This window comes from Lissotriton helveticus, chromosome 9 (genome assembly GCF_964261635.1).
Source record: "Lissotriton helveticus chromosome 9, aLisHel1.1, whole genome shotgun sequence".
Classification (NCBI taxonomy): Eukaryota; Metazoa; Chordata; class Amphibia; order Caudata; family Salamandridae; genus Lissotriton; species Lissotriton helveticus.
The window spans coordinates 345390426-345411412 of NC_136070.1; the positions used below are offsets into that span (position 1 = coordinate 345390426).

Genomic DNA, 20987 nt, shown 5'->3' on the forward strand with positions numbered 1-20987 from the left:
CGTTCTCCATAACCCTAAAAAATCTCTGCAAGTTTAGTGAGGTTTTCAGAGCCAGGACGAACCCATTTTGAGTGGGATGTACGAGTGTAGGTACCAAAGGGGCCAGACAGTCTGCTAATATGTTGAGACATATTTTGTAATCTGTGTTGAGCTATGCAAGAAGCCGGTCCGAGCCTAAAACAGAGGGGTCATGATTCGGTTTCGGCAGAGAGGTAAGTAGTGCATGGTAAAGCTAGGGTAGCAGACATGTGATCTGGAGGGCCTCTTATAGAGTGTCTGGAATTTGGGGGGAAGCTGGTATATGCTTTGTAGAATTCAATCAGGAGACCATCCGGACCTGGGGCCTTCCCTGTGGCCAGGGCACGTATAGCCTCCTGGATCTCGAATGGGGTTATAAAATTATCTAGTTCAAGTCACTGAACAAGACATATGTTAAGTAAGGGTGTGGAGGTTAGAAAGGAGTCTATGGCATCTAAGTCTGTGGGTGTGGGTGTGGACGACACATGCATCGAAGTGTAATATCTCACCATTTCAGCGTGAATTGCCATCTGGGTATATAGGAGGGTGTCATTGGATGAGCGGCACACCAGTATGGGATGTCTAGGTTGTTCCTGGTGAACAAACCGTGCTAGAAGCCATCCTGCTATGTCTGCTTCAGTGACAGAGTTGTGATTGCCTGATGGCAAAAAGACTGCAGGATAACAAGGCAAATTCCTGTGTATAAGCTTTCTTGAGCTGAAAGTATGGGTGATTGGCTGAGTGCTTCCCAACAGTTATCATTAAAAGGTGTTCAGCCATTTCGAGTTATAAGGTTGGCATTGTCCTGCCATTTTTCAATCTTTGCAGAACAAGTTGCAGTGGTACATGGTACACTTTAGGTACAAGGAAGGTACAATGAGGCCCACAGTGGTTAATATATAATTAATCCTGGTTTCACATAGTGATGTGATGTTACCAAAGGGTGACGTTCCTGAGCTGTTCAACAAAATAGGCATAAACACATCAAGTTAGTGACCACCATCCTTCTGTGTCCCCAGACTCACTCTGTCCATGAATGCCCATGTTCAAACAGCATGTTTCCAGGAAGGAGGGGTGCATTGATATGCATTAGTGGCAGCCACAGTAGCAGTTGATGCCCTTGGCTGGCTAGATTCCCTCAGCAGCACTATTGCTATTCAGGATATTCTGGTTCATTACTACCATCTGACTCTATAGCACCAATGATGCAGTGCTCCTGTCCTTATCTTTCCTTTACAAATCATTGTTTTCAGGTGTGTTAATTTAGTCAACCTAAATAGTGTGCTCAAGATGGTGGAAGGCCCTCCCTCCATTTTCAGTGTATGTAACACTCCAACATCTTGCATACACCAATTTTAGTTGATCCACTAATCTGCTCTGTGCCAAGGCCAGCATGTGAGCTCCTAGCTCCTACCTCCTCACAGTCTACCTAAGAGGTACCCGAAGTAGTTGGACACCACACACTGGAGAGAACTAGACTTCTAATATCAGCCATCGCCTGCAGAATAGACCCTGTCCACCATCCCTGAAGCGGCCTCTGTGCCTCCATTTCATTTCCACTGGAGTATTTATCCTCCTACGTTCTGCCAGCTTATTTTGTGGCAGACCTCACAGCTGGGTATGAGGGATGTTACACCTATGTACTTTGACTGAATCCGCTTCTACCTTTCAGTATTAGCAGTCCCGGTGAATCTGAGATTGACACCTGGTGATGGGCAGACGTATTCTACCTAGCGAGGACAGCCTATATCTACATGTCTGGATGCCAAAATCATGGTTCGCCCTGCAACTCTGTGTCCCCTGGCCCCTTTCTTTATACCTCTATCAACTGGCAGAAGGAATTAAGGGTCAGATAATCTTGACAACAGCCACGGGAGGTGAAAGATATGCCCAAGACTACACTACACGATATCCATTGCACCTGGGAGTCTGTTGTTTCTAGAAACACTACAAGACGCCTGGTGCTGCATTACATGTCCGCCATATTGTCTAAAGAGAAACTATCTCATAATTCAAATAAACTTTAATTGCAATCTTGCAGCATGATATGATGGCCTGTATTTTGTTCTGAAACAAACGATAATTATATCTGTATGTTACAGTTGTGATATATATCCCATTGCACTTGAACTACAACTCCCAGAATGCATTAGGTTGCTAAATAAAAATAGGAATTGGAGCGCTGTGCCCTTGGTAACACAAAGAAATCTTGAAACCTTAGTCATGAAGGAAGCAATAGGAAATTAAAGTACATAGGGCTGCTAGAGGTGTGTTTAATTTTTGTAGCTCCGCTCCTTCTCCTTCCACAACCCTTGGTCACAATCAATCAATAAATCAGCATTTGTAAAGTGCAACACTGTCACCCCTAGGGGTATCTGGGTCATGTGTCTCCATCGAAGAGCCAGGTCTTGAGTCTCTTTCTGAAGTCTGCCAGCAAGGGGGCTGTACGGAGGTGGAGGGGAAGGTATTTCAGTTCTTGGCTGTGATGCAGGAGAAGAAGCGGCCACCGCATTAGGCTGTGACAGATGCAAGGGGTGTGTGCGAGGACGAGTGACGAGGAGCACAGGTGTCTATATAGTTGGTGGAAGTGCAGTTGATGGTTGATGTAGGCAGGTCCTAGGTCGTGGAGGGCTTTGTAGGGGTGTGAAAGAATCTTGAACTAGCATCTCTTCTGGATGGGTAGCCAGTGGAGGTCTCTCAGGTGGGGGCGATGTGTGTTCATTTGGAGAGGTCCAGGATGAGTCTGGCTGCAGTGTTCTGTATGGTCTGAAGTCTTCTGAGCAGCTGGGTAGAGATCCCAGCATAGAGGTTGTTTCTGTGGTCAAGCCGCTGGTGGCAAGGGACTGAGTGACGGTCTTTTTGGTGTTGGTTAGGATCCATCTGAAGATTCTGCTTAGCATGTGAAGTGTGCAAGCAGGAGGAGGCGGCTGCGTTGACTTGCTGTTTCATGGTCAGTTGGCTGTCGAGGATGATGCTGTGGTTGCGTGCATGGTAGGTTGGTGTGGGTGTAGGTTAAAATCTGCAGGCTTTTGTCCTATGCGGAGGTATCCATCCGGAAGATCAGTACTTCAGTTTTGTCAGAGTTGAGTTGGAGGCAGTTGTCTCTCATGCATTTGGCTACGTTGGTCATGGTGTTGCAGAAGTTGGTTTGGCATTGGATAGGTCCTTAGTGAGTGAGTTTCATCTGCATAGGAGATTATGTTGAGTCCATGGGATCTGACAATGATGGTGAGGGGGTAATATAGATGTTGAACAGGGTGGGACTGAGGGATGATCCTTATGGTACACCACACATGATGTCTTTGAGGCGGAGGGGAAGGGAGGCAGTCAGATGCTCTATGTGGAGTCCTGTAAGGAAGGAGGCGATCCACTTGAGGGCGTCGTGCTGTATGCCTCTGTTCAGGAGTCTGTTGAAGAGGGTGTTGTGAGAGACGGTGTGAAAGCCTCGGAGAGGTTGAGGAGGATCAAGGCCACCGTTTTTCCACAGTCTAAGAATATTCTGATATCGTCTGTGGCAGCAATCTCAGTGCTGTGGTTGATACAGAATCCTGATTGGGAGGTGTTCAGTGGTGGTTTTGTTCCAGGAATTTGATGAGCTGCTGGTTGATGGCTTTCTCAAGTACTTTGGCCGGGTATGGGAGCAGGGAGACAGGAAGAATATTTTTTAGATTGCTGGAGTCGACGCAGGCTTTGTTGAGGAGGGATCTGATGTCAGCGCATTTCCATCTGTCCGGGAAGGTTGCTGTGGAGATGGAGCTGTTGAAGATGCTGGTGAGTTGTGTGCTGATTAAGTTTGTTGCAAGGTTGTAGATGTGGTGGGGGCAGGGGTCGGTGGGCGCCCCAGAGTGGATGGAAGGCATGATGGCTGAGGTGGTCAGGGAAGCGAGCAGAGAGCAGGTGGTAATGGTTTCGCTGATGTACGCTGGATGGTAGAGGTCGTTGGGGTTAAGGGTGGTGGGCAGGAGGTTGAAATTGTTGTCGATATTGGTGAACTTGCTGTGGAAGTAGTCTGAGACAGTGTCGCAAAGTTCTTGGGAGGGGTGGATGGTGTTCTCTATGGTTGTTAGATTGGGAAATTCTTTGACTATTTTGAAGAGTTCTTTTGTTTGGTTGGCCACGGAGTTGATGCGGGTGGTGATGGCTGCTTTCTTGGCTTACTTGATGTGCCAGTGATATTTTGTGATCTGCTCTGTTGGCGGGGTTCTTGGTGGCGCATCATATTTCTCCAGTTGGTGGCAGTTGTGCTTAGTGGTCCTGGGTTCTGGGGTATACCAGCTGGCATGTTTGGAGGTTTTGTTGGATTTTTTAGGTTTCAGTGGAGCAGCTCTGTCGGCACAGTCGATGATCCAGGCGGTGAAGTTCTGGACAGCCCGATTGAGGTCTGTTGTGCGCTCAGATTGGGAGGTGGTGAGGACCTGCGACCACTGTTTTGGTGGCCTTGCTCCAGCTGTGTTGTGGTGGGGGATCCGACATCTGGTGATGGTGCGCTGAATGTCAGTGATGGTGAAGTGTACAATGATGTGGTCAGTCCAGGTGAGTTCTGTGGTGTGGCTGAACTTGATTCTGTCACTGGAGGTGAAAATGAGGTCAAGTTTGTGACTGGTTTTGTGCGTGGGTTCGATGACCAGTTGGGTGAAGCTGATGTTGCTCAGGTTCTCCAGGAGGGCAATGGAGTTGGCGTTGTTTGGGTCATCAATGTGGAACTTGAGGCTGCTGAGTAGGACATAGTGGTGAGAGTCGATTGCTAGGGGGCGATGAGGTTTGAGATGGTGTCACAGAATGTTGCTCAGGGTCCTGAGGGTCTGTAGACGACGGTGCCTCTTATGGTGGTCTTCCTGTCACTTTGTAGTAGAAAGTTGAGGTGTGGGATCCTCGTTGGTGATGGTGCATTGGATGGATTCCTTGAAGATGATGACGATGACTCTGCCTTGTTTGTTGGTGAGGTCTTGATGTATCATCTTGTAGCCTTCAGGAGAGGCAGTGGTGATGTCAGGGTTTGAGGAGAGGTGATGAAGGCAACGTCCATGCGACGGTGGTGATGGTGTACCAGATATCCGTGGTGTGTTTGCAAGGAGAGCGGGTATTGAGCAGGATACAGTGGAGTGGTTGTGGGGTGTTCTTGGTCTTGTGAGCAGGAGTGGTGCGGGATCTTTCGTAGGTTGTATCGGAAGAAAAGTGGCAGTGAAGGACCCTTTGGTGAATATTGGGGAGGAGGAGACGCAGCTGGTGTTTCAGCGTCTGGGGTCCAGGACTTCTATTGCAGTGTAATGTTGGGTAGCGGGAGGGCCATGGGTCCTGGAGCTGGGTGTTGGTGGTGCCCCCGCTGCGTAGCTGTGCAGTGGCCTCGTTTAGTGGTCCTGGTGGGTGGTCCTAGTGGTGCTGAGCACTGGGAAATGACCTGGGACGAGCAGCACAGGGTCAGGGACAGCAGGCAGTGCAGGGACAGTGCAGAGGGAGCGGCAGCACAATGACAGGAGGGCAGCAGCTCAGGGACAATGCAGGGGGAGAGGCAGTCCAGGGGCAGGGGCAGTGGCAGTGCAGGGACAGCATAGGAGGAGCAGCAGTGCAGTGACGGGGAGGCAGCGCAGGGACAGGGCAGGGGGAGAGGCAGCGCAGTGACAGGGGCAGCAAAGCAGGGGGAGCACAGGTACAGCGCAGAGGGAGTGGCAGCGCAGGAGAAGTGGCAGCGCAGAGGGAGTAGCAGCAGGAAGCACAGAGATGGCACAGGAGGAGCGGCAGCGCTGGGGCAGGAACAGCAGTCAGGGGAAGAACAGTTATGGGGTAGCGGCAGCGCAGGGACAGGTGGGTAGGCACAGTACCTTAAGCTGGAGTGTGGCAAAAGAGGGGTGGCCCAGCCTTCTCCGAGCTCTGACGTGCACGATGCAGGAACCGCAGGTGAGCTATAGAGGTGCAGGAAGGAGCAAAATCAGGAAACCAGCTGGCCTCACCTCCGGGGCCACTGGGAAATGAAGTCCACTAGTCTGGTGGTGAGAGGGAAAAGGCACACCCTAGCGTGGACTAGCAGGCAGCAGCAGGAGGGAGGTAAGGGCAGCAGGCTGCTTTCCGCGATGCACAAGCCAGACAGGAGCTATTTAAGTGCCGGTAGGCACAAAAATCAGGAAACCAGCTGCAAAAGTGGCCACTTGAGCGGTGGGAGAGGCAGAGGGCCGCAAGTCAACACTGCAATGTCATCAGGGCTCAAAGGATGCCTGATCTTACTTATCTTAACTCGAATTTTAATGGATTGGTGCTGGCTGGAGGTGCTCTCACATGACTTATAACAGTGAAGCACGGCTACTGGACACCCCTTCGACAATGGGCCCCACAGCATGATTTGGTACCCACCGATCTCTCCTCCTCTATTTTCAGGTAACTGTTATAGGATATACTCTGGGGATTCCGGACGTTATTATGGGCATTACTTTTCTGGCCGCCGGATCAAGTGTACCAGACTGCATAGCCAGCGTGATTGTGGCAAGACAAGGTGAGTGAGGGAGTAGTTGCCTTTTCATGGACAGCAATTACTGTACACTAAATCTGCTCTTCGTAAGTTGAGGAAAATTGGAGTGAGGGATTTGGTGGGCAAGATACTAGATACAGAGCGAAGGGGCCTGATGTAATTCAGAGAAGTGTATGTTTCTCACAGGGCTTGAGTGCATTTCAAATCTGCACAGACTCATAGGAAGGGACGTGCATATTCAGTTCTAGGACTGTATACTGAATGCTGTCTAAGGGAGTTCCAGGTATAGGTTTGTGCTTTTGAGTGAAATAGAACAGGAAAGGCACACATATCACAATAAAAAACTACTGTGCAGCAGGCACTAAAAAGAACTGTGAAAAGAGAGAGTTGCAGAACTTCCATGGGGAATCAGTTTGTGATTAAGACCGATTTTAGGTGTGAGGCGCTGGCCGGCGGCGGCTCCATCCTAAAGGTGGAGGAGCGTCGCCCCACTTCTCTCTCAGCAGTGAAAACATGAAAAATATAATGATAATAAATAAGGTTATTATGATTTTCTTTTTCTTTGCTGAGCTGAGACAAAGGTTGGGGTCCGGCCATCCTGAATGACAGCAGCTGCAGCAGCGAGGAGGAGTTGTGGGCACTGGAAGTGCGCATGTCAGTGTGGCCAGCCATCTTAGGATGACCAAACGACATGCACACTTAGATCTCTCCACCCAAGCTGTGCTGCACAGAGGGTGAAGAACAGACACAGGCTCCCAGGACCTGAGTGAGTGTCAAAACTAAGTCCTACAAATTGTTCTTTTGGGGCTATGCCCTCCAATTCTTCCTCACCACATCGTCATCTTCCACCACCTTCAGGTGGCTGACGGAGGACCTTCTGTCAAACTTAAGGCAGGAAGTCTACCTCCCTTTAGCCAAAGATGCAAAAGAGAGATTCCAGCCTCTGAAGTAGGAACTGGGTGTAACTCCTACTACATCCTTGTGCCAAAGGAAAACGGAGGTCTTCGCCTGTTTTAGATCTTCACCTTCTCAATACCTGTCTGCAGAAGGACAAATTCAAAATATTCATGCTTCCCCAGATCCTGTCTACCTTGAACCCTGAAGACTGGACGGGGTGTGCAGGATGCTTATTTACGCTGCGTGTGGTTCACAGTGGGCAGGATCAATTTTAATTTTCAGTGATCCCTTTTGGCCTCACCAGTGCCTCTTAGAAGTTTACGAAAGAGATGGTGGTGGTCGAAGCACAATCTAGGGAGGTCAGGGTTGCCTATCTTCCCCTATTTCAATGACTGTTGGAAGCAGGCTCCTCCCTGGCAGTCTTCAACCACCTCCAGACAATGGCAAACTTAACATCGTTGAGGTTCAGTATCAATGAGCTGAAGTCACACCGACTGCTTGGCAGACCCTCCCCTTTATCTGAACCATTCTCAATTTAGTAATGTTTTGTGCTTCTGCCCACAATAGAAAGTCCTGGACATTGGGCTGTGAGCTTGATGTTTCAGCCTCAGTCCCGGATCTCAGTGTGGGTGATCTAAGGCTGCTGGCATATTGACTCCTGCATCCTGCTGGTGTCTCATGCAAGATGGCAGAGGCTGGCAATGCTGTAGGAGCTGGAGTTCCACTCGGCACAACATCAGGGAAATTCGTTGGATTTGATTCCGATTTTGGTAGACACTACAAAAGGTCTGCAGTGGTGGCTACAGGACTGTGTTTGGCTCAGTAGCTGGCCCCTCTCTTTACCCCACCCAGACCTGACAGTGTTCATGGATGCATCGCTAATCAGTTGGGGAGGCCTTCTGAAAGAGATGGAAATCAGAAGACTCTGGTCTCCAGCTGAGACTCGACTCAACATCATCTTGTTGGAGTTGAGGGTATTTCTCTTGTTATTGAAGGCCGTTCTACCTTTCATCATCAAACGAAGGCTGATGCAGGTGCTTACTGACAACATCACAGAAAAGGTGGTTCTATAAGAAGCAGAGTGGGCAACTGAGCCCTGTGTCAGTAGGCCATGCACCTGTAAGTAGCTGGACCACCAATGGATTTTTCTGGTGGTGAACCACCTGATGGGATGTTTAAACACCAGAGAAGGCACTCAGCTGCAGATGCCTAGCAGACACCAAATGGCAAATGCACCTGCAGGTGGCAAAGGCTATCTTCCAGCATTGAGGAGTGCGTTTGCTCAATCTTTTCACTACCGCTGAGTTTACAAAGTAGCACTTGCTTGGCAATGCATTCCATCTGGAGTGGGACTAATGACTCCTGCATGTCTTCCCTCCACAGCCTCTCCGACCCCAAGTTCTGAAGAAGATCAGGAACGACTGGGCCCAAGTCATCCTAGTGGCACCGGATTGGGCCAGGAGAGTGTGGTACCCAAAACTCCTGGGCATCAGCATTGGTCCTCTACTGCTTTTCTGTAACAGCAGTAGGGCACGGTGTTTCACCCGGGCCTGCACAGTGCTCGTCTCCATGCTTGGAAAGTGAACGGCAAAAGTTTACCTCCTTCAATCTGCACCCCAAGGTCGTTGATGTCATCCTAGCAGCGAGGCATCCCTACACAAAATCAGTGTACGCCACCTGTTGGGGCAAATTTGTAGGCTGGTGCGGCACCAGATAATTGATCCTTTACAGGCATAGTTGTATGAAGTTCCACTATTTGTTCTGTCTCCTGCCTGGAAACGAATTTCCGTCGGCACTGATAAGGGCTATTTATTAGTTATTTTGGCCTTCTTGTAGTTGCTGGATCAGTCTTAGTTATTTAAATTAGTTGTGATGAGGTTTTTGAAAGGTTTGCAACATTTGTTTCCACCCAAATTCTTTGTTGTGCTCCTGTGGGAATTGAACCCCAGTCCTCAGATTTTTGCTGGACACCCATTTTGATCCATTGCATAGTTATCCCTTAACACTTCTGACCTTGAAGACAGTCTTTTATATCAAAATAACAGTAGTCAGAAATTTGAGCGAACATTCGGCTCTCTGTAAATCCATAATTTACCACCTTCTTCTGTGATAAATTGGTTTGAAGGACTCAAGCCTCCTTTCTATGATACATGGTTGCTTCTTTTCATGTCAGCTAGGTCATCACCTCATGGCATTCCTCTAAGGATGAAGAGCGACTCCATCAGTGGGCCGCTAAAAGAGCATCGCGTTTCTATTTCCATTGTACAAATGAGCATCGAGTGGATGATCAGATCTTTGAATGATTTTGCAGAGCAAGGAAAAGAAAATTTGTGCAAAAATTGACCATTTCTCAATAAATTGCTCTCTGTATTAAGATCTGCCAAGCACTTTGAAAGAGCTCCAGAGGTGTGCAGGCTCAATCCACCAGGGCCAAAACTGCTACCACTGCGTTAACACTCTGTGAGGTAATAAAGTGTATTATATGTTGTGGTTGTGCAACCTCACCATATAATACTTACCAACCCCTTTAGAACCAGTAGGTTTCGTTTGTTAAACCTGAAGATCAAACCTGGTTAGATGTGGCTCTGAGCAGCATTGCTCATTCAAATGAGCAAGTGTAAAGAATTTAAACAGCACCAAAACAATTGAAGAAGAAATCGATGAGACACTCAAGTAATCTGACACCAATATATAAAAATAGACAGTATATTTATGTATTTTTAGACACAACAATGAAAAAGATCCACTGGATGGTTTCAGAGATACATAATTTACAAGGTACAGTAAATCAAAGCATTTCATTCAACCACGAACAAGCACTGGCAAATGCAACAAATTTGACATTTAGAAACGTTTTCATCAAAAAGCTGGACTAGTTGTACTGCAGTCATTTAGAGCGACTTTAACTGGCCAACTCAAGTAGGGACAAACTTCAGTAGGGAGCCAGTCAGGGAGATCAAAAATGTCGTCAGAAACAGTTACCTCAGCAGGTGAAGCAGGCTTCAGTCAATTCCAGGCACTATTATCCGTTGCAGTGGTTTCCTCTGGAAGTGGTCCTCATGCAAGGGATGCAGGATGCCGAAGATGCTCAAGGACACTGTGGATATCATATGGGTGACGGGGGTCTTCTTATGGCTACTCCTCGGTCGATGAAGAGGGAGAGGTGGACCTGGTCACAGGGTTGATGTTCTTTGAAGTCCTCTTGGTGCTGGTAGAAGTCCAGTTTCTACTGGGCTACAGTCTCCTGGTATCACGTTCACAGCCAAATCTTTCGGGGTGATAACTCACATTCTGTGCAACCAAGCTGCAGTCTGATGGCTCTCTAGGGCTAGCCAAACTCAGGTACAACTTTAAGTGTTGGGCCCGGGTGCTTCAATGCTGCAGTTGGTGACAAGGTGAAGGTTATGGGATGCCAACTTGCTGCAGCAAACTTCACAGCTGTTGTGGCCCAGTGCAGTAAACAGGAGGTCAGCCAACTGACCCTTGTAGTCTCTTTGCTTTGGCTGGGCTCCAGAGATTACTTTTCTCCATGAACAGGAATCAGCAGGCTTAGTCCCTCTTCTTTGCTAGCCACCAGGTTGATCACTTCCTGGGAAGTATGACATCTGGCTAACCCAGGATGCACCTTTCTGCCCACTCCCAACATGGCAGAACCGCCCTCTCTGCGCCCACAGCCACCTAACCCAACCCAGAAATGTGGCGGTGGTTTCTTGAGCAGCGACAGGCCCTGCAACGCGCTTCTCCGGTGATGCAACAGCAACCTCTGCGGTTGCGACACACTTCTCCGGCGATGCGACACGTTTCTCCGGCGATTCGGCGACACAATTCTTCCTTGTTGCATCGCGCTTCCAGCTCCCAGCGACATGCAGTCTCTAGAGGTCCTAAAAACAGCAGCAGGAACCTCTCTGCAGGTAGAATTCCCAGCAAGGAAATTCAGGGGAGCAGGTGGTGAAGTCCCTGAGACTTCAGAACAGGAGGCAAGCTCAGCTTTAAGCCCTTGGGGATCTTTCTCAAGATGATAAAGTACACACAAAGTTCCTTTTCTCCTTTCCTTGGCGATAAGTAACCACTGCAGGCCAATCCCAAACAGAAAACAGCACAGGGGCAATCTCCTCCTTCAGCTTTATTGGTTTCTCTCCTTGAAAAAGGTTTGTCTTGATTCCCAGAAGTGATCTAAAGTTCTGGGGTCTGGGCCCCTATATTTATACTACTAAATCCTTTGTTATCTGAAGGCAGAGAGTATCTGTACATAGACAAAACCAGTTCTGTCCTCCCTGGTGCAGCTTCCTCGCAGGAGGTGGAGACAGCATTGTTGAAAGCAGACCTGGCCATGGTAGCTGAAAGGAGATCCCCCCCCCCTACTGTCTATTCAATGTAGGCTCAGGCAAGTGAAAGGAAATCTCCCCCCCCTACTCTCTATTCAACCCAGGTCTATTCAGCCCAGTCCTGACCCATCAGACTGCTGGAGCCACAGCCCTCTCCAGCCCCCTGTCACTCAGAAACCAGACATGTGATACACAAACCTACAGAGGCATGCTGGATGGTTACGCAAGAAAATACCTACTTTCTAAAAGTGGTATTTTCAAACACAGATGGCAAAAATCACCCACACTAAAAGATGTATTTTAACATTCTGAGTTCAGGCATACTAAACTCGTTTTTCTACCTTGTTCCCTGGGTGAGTTAGGATTATAAGATGTTATAATCAAACTGCCCATTCTGGCCTATGGGAACAGGTAGCCCTGTATTAGTGAAAAACGAAATTGTCTGTAATTCACTATCATGGCATGCCACACACACCAGGGCATGTCCTCCCTTACACATACAATGCACCCTGCCCACAGCTGTACCTTGAGCCTACCTTAGGAGTGACTAACATGTAGAAAAGGGAAGGTTTAGGGACTGGCAAGTGTGTGCACTTGCCAAGTCGACATGGCAGTCCCAGACTGCACACAGGCTCTGCAATGGCAGGCTATCCACATTTTACAAGCTGCTTCTGTGGGTGGCACAACCAGTGCTGCAAGCCCACCAGCAGCATTTGATTTACAGGCCCTGGGCACACATGGTGCACTGTACTAGGGTCTGACAAGTAAATCAAAAATTCCAATCATGGAGTTACTAATCCATTACAACAATTTACAGGGAGCACTTGCACTTTGGCACTGAATAGCAGTGGCAAAGTGCCCAAAGCATCTAGACCAGCAAAAAGATAGCAAAAACACAGGAGGCAACAGCAGAAAAATGGAAGGGAAGCCACGCCAATGGTGCCAGGTCTAACAGTGGCATTGTGCAACTCTGTGTCTGATCCATCCTGCCCAGATTGACTTAGGGGCCCCTACCTAGTCACCACCTCAGTTCGCTGACATTAGTTCTTTTCTTTCCACATCTTCCAACACTCCATTAAACTCTGTCAGGCCTGACTTTATTTTTCAAAATGTTTTAAGTGTACAAGGGACATGTTTCCCCTCTTCCCCTGCCAGCTGCTATATCAAAATGGTTCAAGCCTTGCAAAGATTGCCACAGGCAAACGTCAGTGACAGACCCTCACAAAGTTTGTCTCTGGTGTTTGGGCTCATCACACGACTCTGCATCATGCAACAAATGCGCTTGGATGATTCCAAAGGCCATCCTGAACCACGAAGTCAAGCTCTATGTTGCAGAACATTGCCAAAAGATCTGATCCCGCTCAAAGTTCAGGACACGGACACACTCTTGTTCCCAAAGCCAATCCTGTGACTGCTCTTCTTCCTTATTGAAGTCGTGAGGTTAGTCTAAGAAGAAGGATAAGAAGTCAAAACATGGCTCTCCATCATCCCACCATTCCTGCCACGAGGCGTGGTGCAGGGCTTAGAGTAACTCTGAGTTGCGGTCTCCGACCTTGAAACTGATCCAGACTCTGGTCATGATTTCACCTATATTCCCAGGTGATGTTAATGATGCCATCCTACAGATTTTAGGCACCGTTCCAGATTCCTCTGGAGAGCCTTAGACTCTAAGGATCCAAGGGGCCTTCCAGTTGGTTATCTGCTGGTAGATCTGACCACAACTCCAACTGTGCCCTTGGACGCTGCTTCGGGGTACGCCCTGACATCTGAGATGATATCTACTCCTAGGCCCCGCACAGCAAAACAATCAATGTCTGAGCCTCAAATCTCGATGCTGGCACCGACGACCACTGACTTTAAATGAGGAGCCTATAGTCCTTTCAGGCTCAGAAGTGAATTGGCTGTGACACCCACTGAAGACGCACCCATCTCATCCCCTAGCAATTTTACATTTAGACACACTGCCACTACATTAAAATTTGCTTGATGTTGATGAATGTTCACAGGTTTATGATGAAAACCTATATTTAGACATCCAAAATGCAAGTGCACTCGATACCTCCCCGAACACTAGTCTACACTCACCCACTCCTAGGGGTATGACCACAGAAGAGTCGGCCTCCTTAGTGATGGTGATCAGGAGGCAGCAGGGTTCCTTGCACTGCAGCTACCCACCACTGAGGTTAAGACAGATGTCCAGACAGTGGTCCTGCAGCCATAGCAGTCCTCACAGGATCAAATGTTACCTTTTAATTAGGCTCTCACTGATGCCGTGCTGGGGGGCGAAGCCAGGATCTTGTCCACTAATTAACAGGCAGATAGTGAGAAGACACAGATCGGCTTTGGCAGACGCTACCTTTCTCCTACAACATCCCACACCAGAAAGTCTGGTAGGCCAGGCCTCACACAGAAGGTGCAAACCCAGTGTGTTTCCAACCACACTGTCATACAAGAGAGTCAAAGCGCATGGAGACTGTTGGACAGGCATGTTGGACAGGCCTCGTGGCTGGGCCGTCGCCCCTCCGCACAACGGGGCCCGGACCCCGGCTCTCCCTGAATCCCCAGCAAGAGCCACCCCGGCAACCCCCCGAGGCAACCCACAACCCGTCCACAACGGGACGCCAGCTCCTGAACCCTCCCGTACCGGCTGGCCCTGGTCCCCGTCAGCACCATGGCCCCGGCCCAGCCGCCATCTTTGGACACTACAGCACGAGGCCGCGTGGCCTCGGCTCGACCCCAACCCTGGGCCTGGCCTGGCCCCGACATCGAGGCACCAACCTCCACACAGGGGGTAAAGAGACCACTTGGCAGGTCAATGGAAGAAGGAGTCGTCAACGGCTCTCCTCCGCCAGGTGTCGATCACCCCCGGCCTCCCTGGCCGCTGGCTCCACCCCCCTGCTGGGTGTCTGGACTCCCTCATTCCGGACCTCCCGACCTCCAGGCGCGAGGGTCCGGACATCAAAGGGGACCAGACCTATAACTGGGGCAGCCCCAGACCAGGAAGGCAGTTGTATCCTGGAGTCGAGAGACACCGAGAAGAACTCATCCTTGACGGACTGCTGGCGCTGCCGCAGCCCTGCCCTGTGAACCCTTCGTCTTGGCCTGCTGGCGCTGCCGCGGCCTACCCTCGTGAAACCACCGCCTTGGCCTGCTGGCGCTGCCGCGGCCCTCCACCTCGTGCAACCATCATCTTGGCCTGCGGCGCTGCCGCGGCCTTCTGCCACGTGAACTATCGCCTTGGCCTGCTGGCGCTGCCGCGGCCCTCTGCAACGGGAACCATCGCCTTGGCCTGCTGGCGCTGCCGTGGCCCCTTCGTTGTAGACCTCTATCCTAGCCGGCTGGCGCTGCCGCGGCCCGACCTTGCAGACTCCTAAGCTCGAGGATTGTGAGCTTCCCTCTTGCCACCCCCGGTGCCGATCCGGTACCCAGACTGTCCCGCTACCCCTTTTTCCTACAGAGACTAGAATTGAGGGGACCCTCGAGTCCTGAATCTCCTGTATCGCTGATAACCTTGCCGCAAGAACCCTATATAAAGAGTGTTGATCTCATCCTGGTGTGGTGTCTATCTTTGGGGGGGAAGAGTGACTTGTCTGTACGATCGCCGGAGACGGCCCTCATCGGAGGCCTCTCCCCCAGTACTCGGCCGACCCTCCGGGTCCCCGTCTAACAGAGACATTAGCGAAACATATGCTCTCCTCTGCGAGTGTTGCCCTATGTTCATTCAATCCTATCTGCCTCTTGGGTCGGTATTCACATGCATTGTGGGACATAGTAGTGGAATTCTTGCCAGCAGTCCTGGAAGACATCAGCAGATAAATTACGATGGGCAAGATACAGGGAAAAATGTTATTCCCTTGAGTCTGAAGACTACTGATTTCTTGGGTAGGGCAATGTGGACCAGTTTGGTGCTTCAGCTCCACAGTTGAATTCGCTTCACATGGTGGTTCTCAAGCGACGTACATCAATCCTGAAGGACATGCCATTTGATTTGATGGCATATGTCTCTTCAGAGACAAGGCAGTCTCAGCTTTGCATTGCTTCAAAGAGAGCAAGGCCACAGCATGCTCCCTTGGACTGGCAATTTCACTCTTTTTGAGGCTTCGGAAGTGTTTCCAGAATAAGCAGACCTCCCAAATCTTTTGAGGCTGAGGTTGAGGATCCAGCCACCAGCTCCCAGGCCCCCAGGAGCAACAAACTACCCTATCCCCAACCCTTCCCTCCGCAGTCACAGAAAACCAGTTTAATTTGTCCTTGGTGGCACAAACAAAGTGGGATGTTGGATCACCTTTTACTTCCAAGGGTACCAGAGCATTACATCAGACCGATGAGTGCTCCACATCTTACAAAATAGATGCTCCCTCCATCCCTCTGGACATGCATCCTAACCCACTGCACCTTCCAGGGAACCACTTGTCCATTCTGCGAGGGGAGGTTCAAACCCTATTATGGACAAGGGAGCCACAGAGAAGGTGCCGGCATAAGAAGTCAGAAGTGGTTGTTACTCATGTTACTTCTTGGTGCTAAAGAAGGATGGATGTCCCATTCGTATCTTTGATTTTTGCCCTCTTAACTTCTTTCTCAGGAAGCACATGAGTTCTGTCTGCCTTGGATACAGGAGCCTGGATGTTGGAGCTTGATCTTCAAAACACCTACTTCCACATACCTGTCCTGCAGTCCCATATGCGTTATTTGCTGTTTCAGGTAGCCCACAAGCATTTTCAGTTCTAAGTGCTCCCTTTCAGCTTTACCAGTGCGTCCCAGGTGTTGGTGATGGACACTTCAGAGATTGGGAATACCTGTCTTTCTATAACTCAACAAATTGTTGCTAAAGGTAGGTTCACCTCAGACAGTTGTGGCCCACCTTCAGACTATGGCCAACCTGTTGTCATCGCTGAAGTTTTCCATCAATGTGGCAGAGTCACACCTAACCCTTTTTATTTGAAGACTTGTGGGAAAAGAGAGTAGTAAAACATGTGGTATTACCAACTGGATTCTCTGCATTTGTGGCTTCCAAATGCAAGCCAGTGTGCAAGAAAGAAGACGCAAAATGCCCTTTGAATCACGATAGTATGGGTAACCACAAATTCAGAGGTGTACTAGTAACCACTATTATTAAACTCTAAATCTTGTGTGAATTTCAGAAATACAAAGCTTTCCTTCATTACCGTATTTCATTCATTATATTTTACCTTCTGAATTGGTGTATAGTCTGTACATCATGAAAAATCATTGTAAGGAGCAGCTCAGTTGTTTGTTTTGAGAATCACGTGTGTTTGGAGAAACTAAAAACCCTTATATATTGCAGTGACCAGAATGGTATGCCGGACGTGATAAGATATTGCTTTTGTAAATGAGTCATTGTGATGAGAAGTTACAGATGACAGCGTTATCACAAATAGCTCTTTTTCATGCTCATTTAATTACATTTCTATTTCAACAGTTAGTTTCTTAGGAAGACATTGAGGGACCTAGACAAATGACCCCTTGCTCAATTCAGAATTGGGTACTTTTCAGAAATATATAGCTTTCCATGATGGTTTCACACGTGTTTCAACCACAAATACTAGGAACAATGAACTACCTCTAAGAAAAATGTAAACGTGATATTAAAAAAACAGTTTTTAGATACAAGTTTAAAACTCTGTTTGTGAAAACTGGGAAGATGTTGATCCTAGCTCACCAAACTTGAAGTTGAAGTCATTTTTAGAAAGGAAAACATTCATTTTCTTGCACAGCCCTTTTTTCCATTTCTCGTACAAAAACCACAGTGTAATAATATTTTGACGATTTTCTTGAATCCATCTGGAGGCATCTACAAATCCTTGGTACCTTCAGAATCCCCAGGATGTTGCAAAAAAGGTGCAAATTTTCCAAAGATAACTTTGTGGGGAAAAGTTATGAAGGTTTAAACACAAGCTACACCTATCATCCCAATAAAAACTTAGAACGAGGGGGTGCAGTCAAAAGATTAACGTTAATTCATTTTTTTCATGCAATGGATGGCCCTGGGAGAGCTGTATCCACTTTCACTGAGTCTGGGTGTTAATATTGCAAAACTCAATATCTATGATTACCTAGATTCTCATAAAAAGGTATTTAACCCATGAAGATGAAGGCGATCAGAATTGCTGTTGGAGCTCCCATGTTCTGCCATGCCACGCCTGTTGTGTGCATTCTTCACTTGCTCCCCTCAAAATTGCATTTCCTTTATGCCACTGTGTCTCATGCATCAGTCTTTGGCTCTACCCTGTGTTTTCTGCAAAGGTGGGTCTTCAAATACACCTCTACCCATTCTCTGAGTTTAGTGATCCGGGGCTAGTTAAAATTAGAGTTTCGTACTGAGAGAATTAGTGTTCACTCCTTTGCTGTATGTTCTCTCATTCTTTGACTTCCTTCCTTTCTTCCTTTGGAAACGCTATGATTTGCTGTCTTTCTGGATCTAATTTAGATCTTGCTTTTTGCACACTACCTAGATATCTAGTCTCTCTGTATTATGGACATGACTAATTTCTCAAATGCCAAGAAACCCTCTGGTGTGGTAGTGTGTTTTTCAAATAGCAGTTACCCTTGCATGACAGGGTAAGAATAAATTAATAATATTTTGTAATGTTTGAGATTCAGGTAACAAGATGTATGTCAGGGACATATAGCTAAACCTCATACATACGAGGGAGACTTCATTTTATGGGCCGTGAGTTATCTGGGCGTTATGAGCCATATGCATAGGCCCTATCTTCAGGGCATTTTTTATACCTAGCCTACTAATTAGAAATGCTAATAAATGGTATGGCATTATTGCTATCTGGAGTTTTCAAAAACTGGAAACTTTGCAAATTGTTAATCCTTCAGCTGACTTGCAAATGTAGTCTTTCAAAGCGATCTTTATGTCCAGCTTACCTGCCGTTTATATTCTGTGCAAATGGAGGTATGGACATTGTTGTCACCAGCTTCCTAGCTCACAAGTGACAGAAGGCATTTGATTAGTGTTTACACCCAGACTGGGTCTCTTGACACTGCAATCCACAGTATTAGACACTTCGACCAAGGAGTGTAATCTCCAATATAGACACCATTATTAATTAATTTAATCTCCAGTATTAGAAACCTCTACCAATGCATCTGATCCTCAGTATCACACACCTCCACCTCAGCTCTGTGTGAGTTTATACCTGAATATCTAACACTTATATCGATGTGTTTAATCCCCAGTGTTTTACAGTCCTATCAGTTCGTTAAATCTACAGTATCACGGGAAACAACCTTTACAACGCAACTTTTACAACGCACTACCATTACAACGAAACTTTTACAACGCAAAAACTTTTACAACGCATACCATTACAACGCATGTTTTTACAACGCAAGTACCTTTACAATGCATACCATTACAACGTAAGTATTGGTAAGTATATAATTATATTTAAAATTATATATGTTTGGGGTTTTTTAAGGGGTATTTTTAGGGTTTACGGTCAGTTTTTAGTTTTTGGGTTAAGGGGTATTTTTAGGGTACAGGGTCAGTTTTCAGTTTTTGGGTTAAGGGGTATTTTTAGGGTTCAGGGTCAGTTTTCAGTTTTTGGGTAAAGGGGTATTTTTAGGGTTCAGGGTCAGTTTTCAGTTTTTGGGTAAAGGGGTATTTTTAGGGTTCAGGGTCAGTTTTCAGTTTTTGGGTAAAGGGGTATTTTTAGGGTTCAGGGTCAGTTTTCAGTTTTTGGGGTACAGGGGTATTTTTAGGGTTCAGGGTCAGTTTTGGGTTTTTGGGGTACAGGGGTATTTTTAGGGTTCAGGGACAGTTTGGGGTTTTTGGGGTACAGGGGTATTTTTAGGGTTCAGGGTCATTTTGGGGTTTTTGGGGTACAGGGTAAAAAAAAAATTAAATTAATTAAATTAAATTAAATTAAATTACATTAATTTCAATTAATTTAAACAAAAAAAATAATATATACTTACCAATACTTACATTGTAATGGTATGCGTTGTAAAGGCACTTGCGTTGTAAAAGCATGCGTTGTAATGGTATGCGTTGTAAAAGTTTTTGCGTTGTAAAAAATTTGTTGTAATGGCATGCGTTGTAGAAGTATGCGTTGTAACGTCATACATCCCAGTATCACACATCCCTATCAGTGAGTTAAGCGCTCCACCACAGAGACATTCACAAATTACATTAATCCCTGGTATCTGACATCTCTACAAATACATTTAATCCTCAGTATAACACACCTTTCCAGTGAGATAAACCCATATAATCAGACACCTTTATGAATTAATTTAATATTGAGTGTCGGATTTCACTTTCAGCGAGTTTAATCTCCAGTATTAAACACATCTGCCCGTGAGTTTAATCTCCAGTATTAGACACAGCTACCAGTGAGTTTGATCTCCAGTATTCTACACATCTGCCCCTGAGTTTTAATCTCCAGCCTTTGACACATCTGCCCGAGAGTTTAATCTCCAGCATTTGACACAGCTGCCAGTGAGTGTAATCTCCAGTATTAGACACATCTGCTCGTGAGCGTAATCTCCAGTGCTAGACACAGCTGCCAGTGACTTTTATCTCCAGTATTAGACACATCTGCCAGTGCGTTTACTCTCCTGTATTAAACACATCTGCCCGTGAGTTTAATCTCCAGAATTAGACACATATGAATATGCGATGTTACATCGCATGCTGTACAACGCATGCGATTACAACGAGGTCGTTACAACGGCCATGTTGTTACAACGCATACCATTATATCGCAAGTCATTTCTACGACTTGCTGTAGGGGGCGCTCTGGATTTAGGAATAATATAATTTACTATTCCAACTCCAGCCTGCGCAACAGTAGGGATAGTAAATTATACCATTCCTTACTTTAGAGCAGACCCTACAAGCAAGTCATAGAAACGACTTGTAATGGTTAGTGTTGTAACAACGCGGTCGTTGTAACAACCACGTTGTAATTGCATGTGTTGTACCGCATGCGATGTAAATGCTGCTTCCCAACACATATGCCAGTGAGTTTAATCTCTGGTTTTAGACACATCTACCCATGAGTTTAATGTCCAGTGTTAGACACATCTGCCCGTGAGTTTAATCTCCAGTATTAGACACAGCTGCCAGTAAATGTAATCTCCAGTATTAGACACATATGCCAACGAGTTTAATTTTCAGTATTAGACACATCTGCCCGTGATTTTAATCTAGAGTATCATACACCTTAACCAACAAGTTTTTGGGGTTCTTTTTAAACTTGTCCTTTAATGTTTGTGGAAGGCTGCTTTGGTGATACAGCAATAATTGTACT

The 20987-nt window shown here is 47.2% G+C and overlaps 1 protein-coding gene across 1 annotated transcript in view; it reads left to right on the forward strand.

The window, feature by feature from the left end:
* LOC144781303 (sodium/potassium/calcium exchanger 4-like) overlaps window positions 1-20987 on the forward strand; it is a 492418-nt gene that overhangs the window by 356976 nt on the left and 114455 nt on the right. Inside the window, exon 13 of the mRNA XM_078660074.1 lies at window positions 6388-6502. Within this exon, the coding sequence (XP_078516200.1) occupies window positions 6388-6502 (115 nt within the window). The remainder of the gene's footprint in view (window positions 1-6387; window positions 6503-20987) is intronic.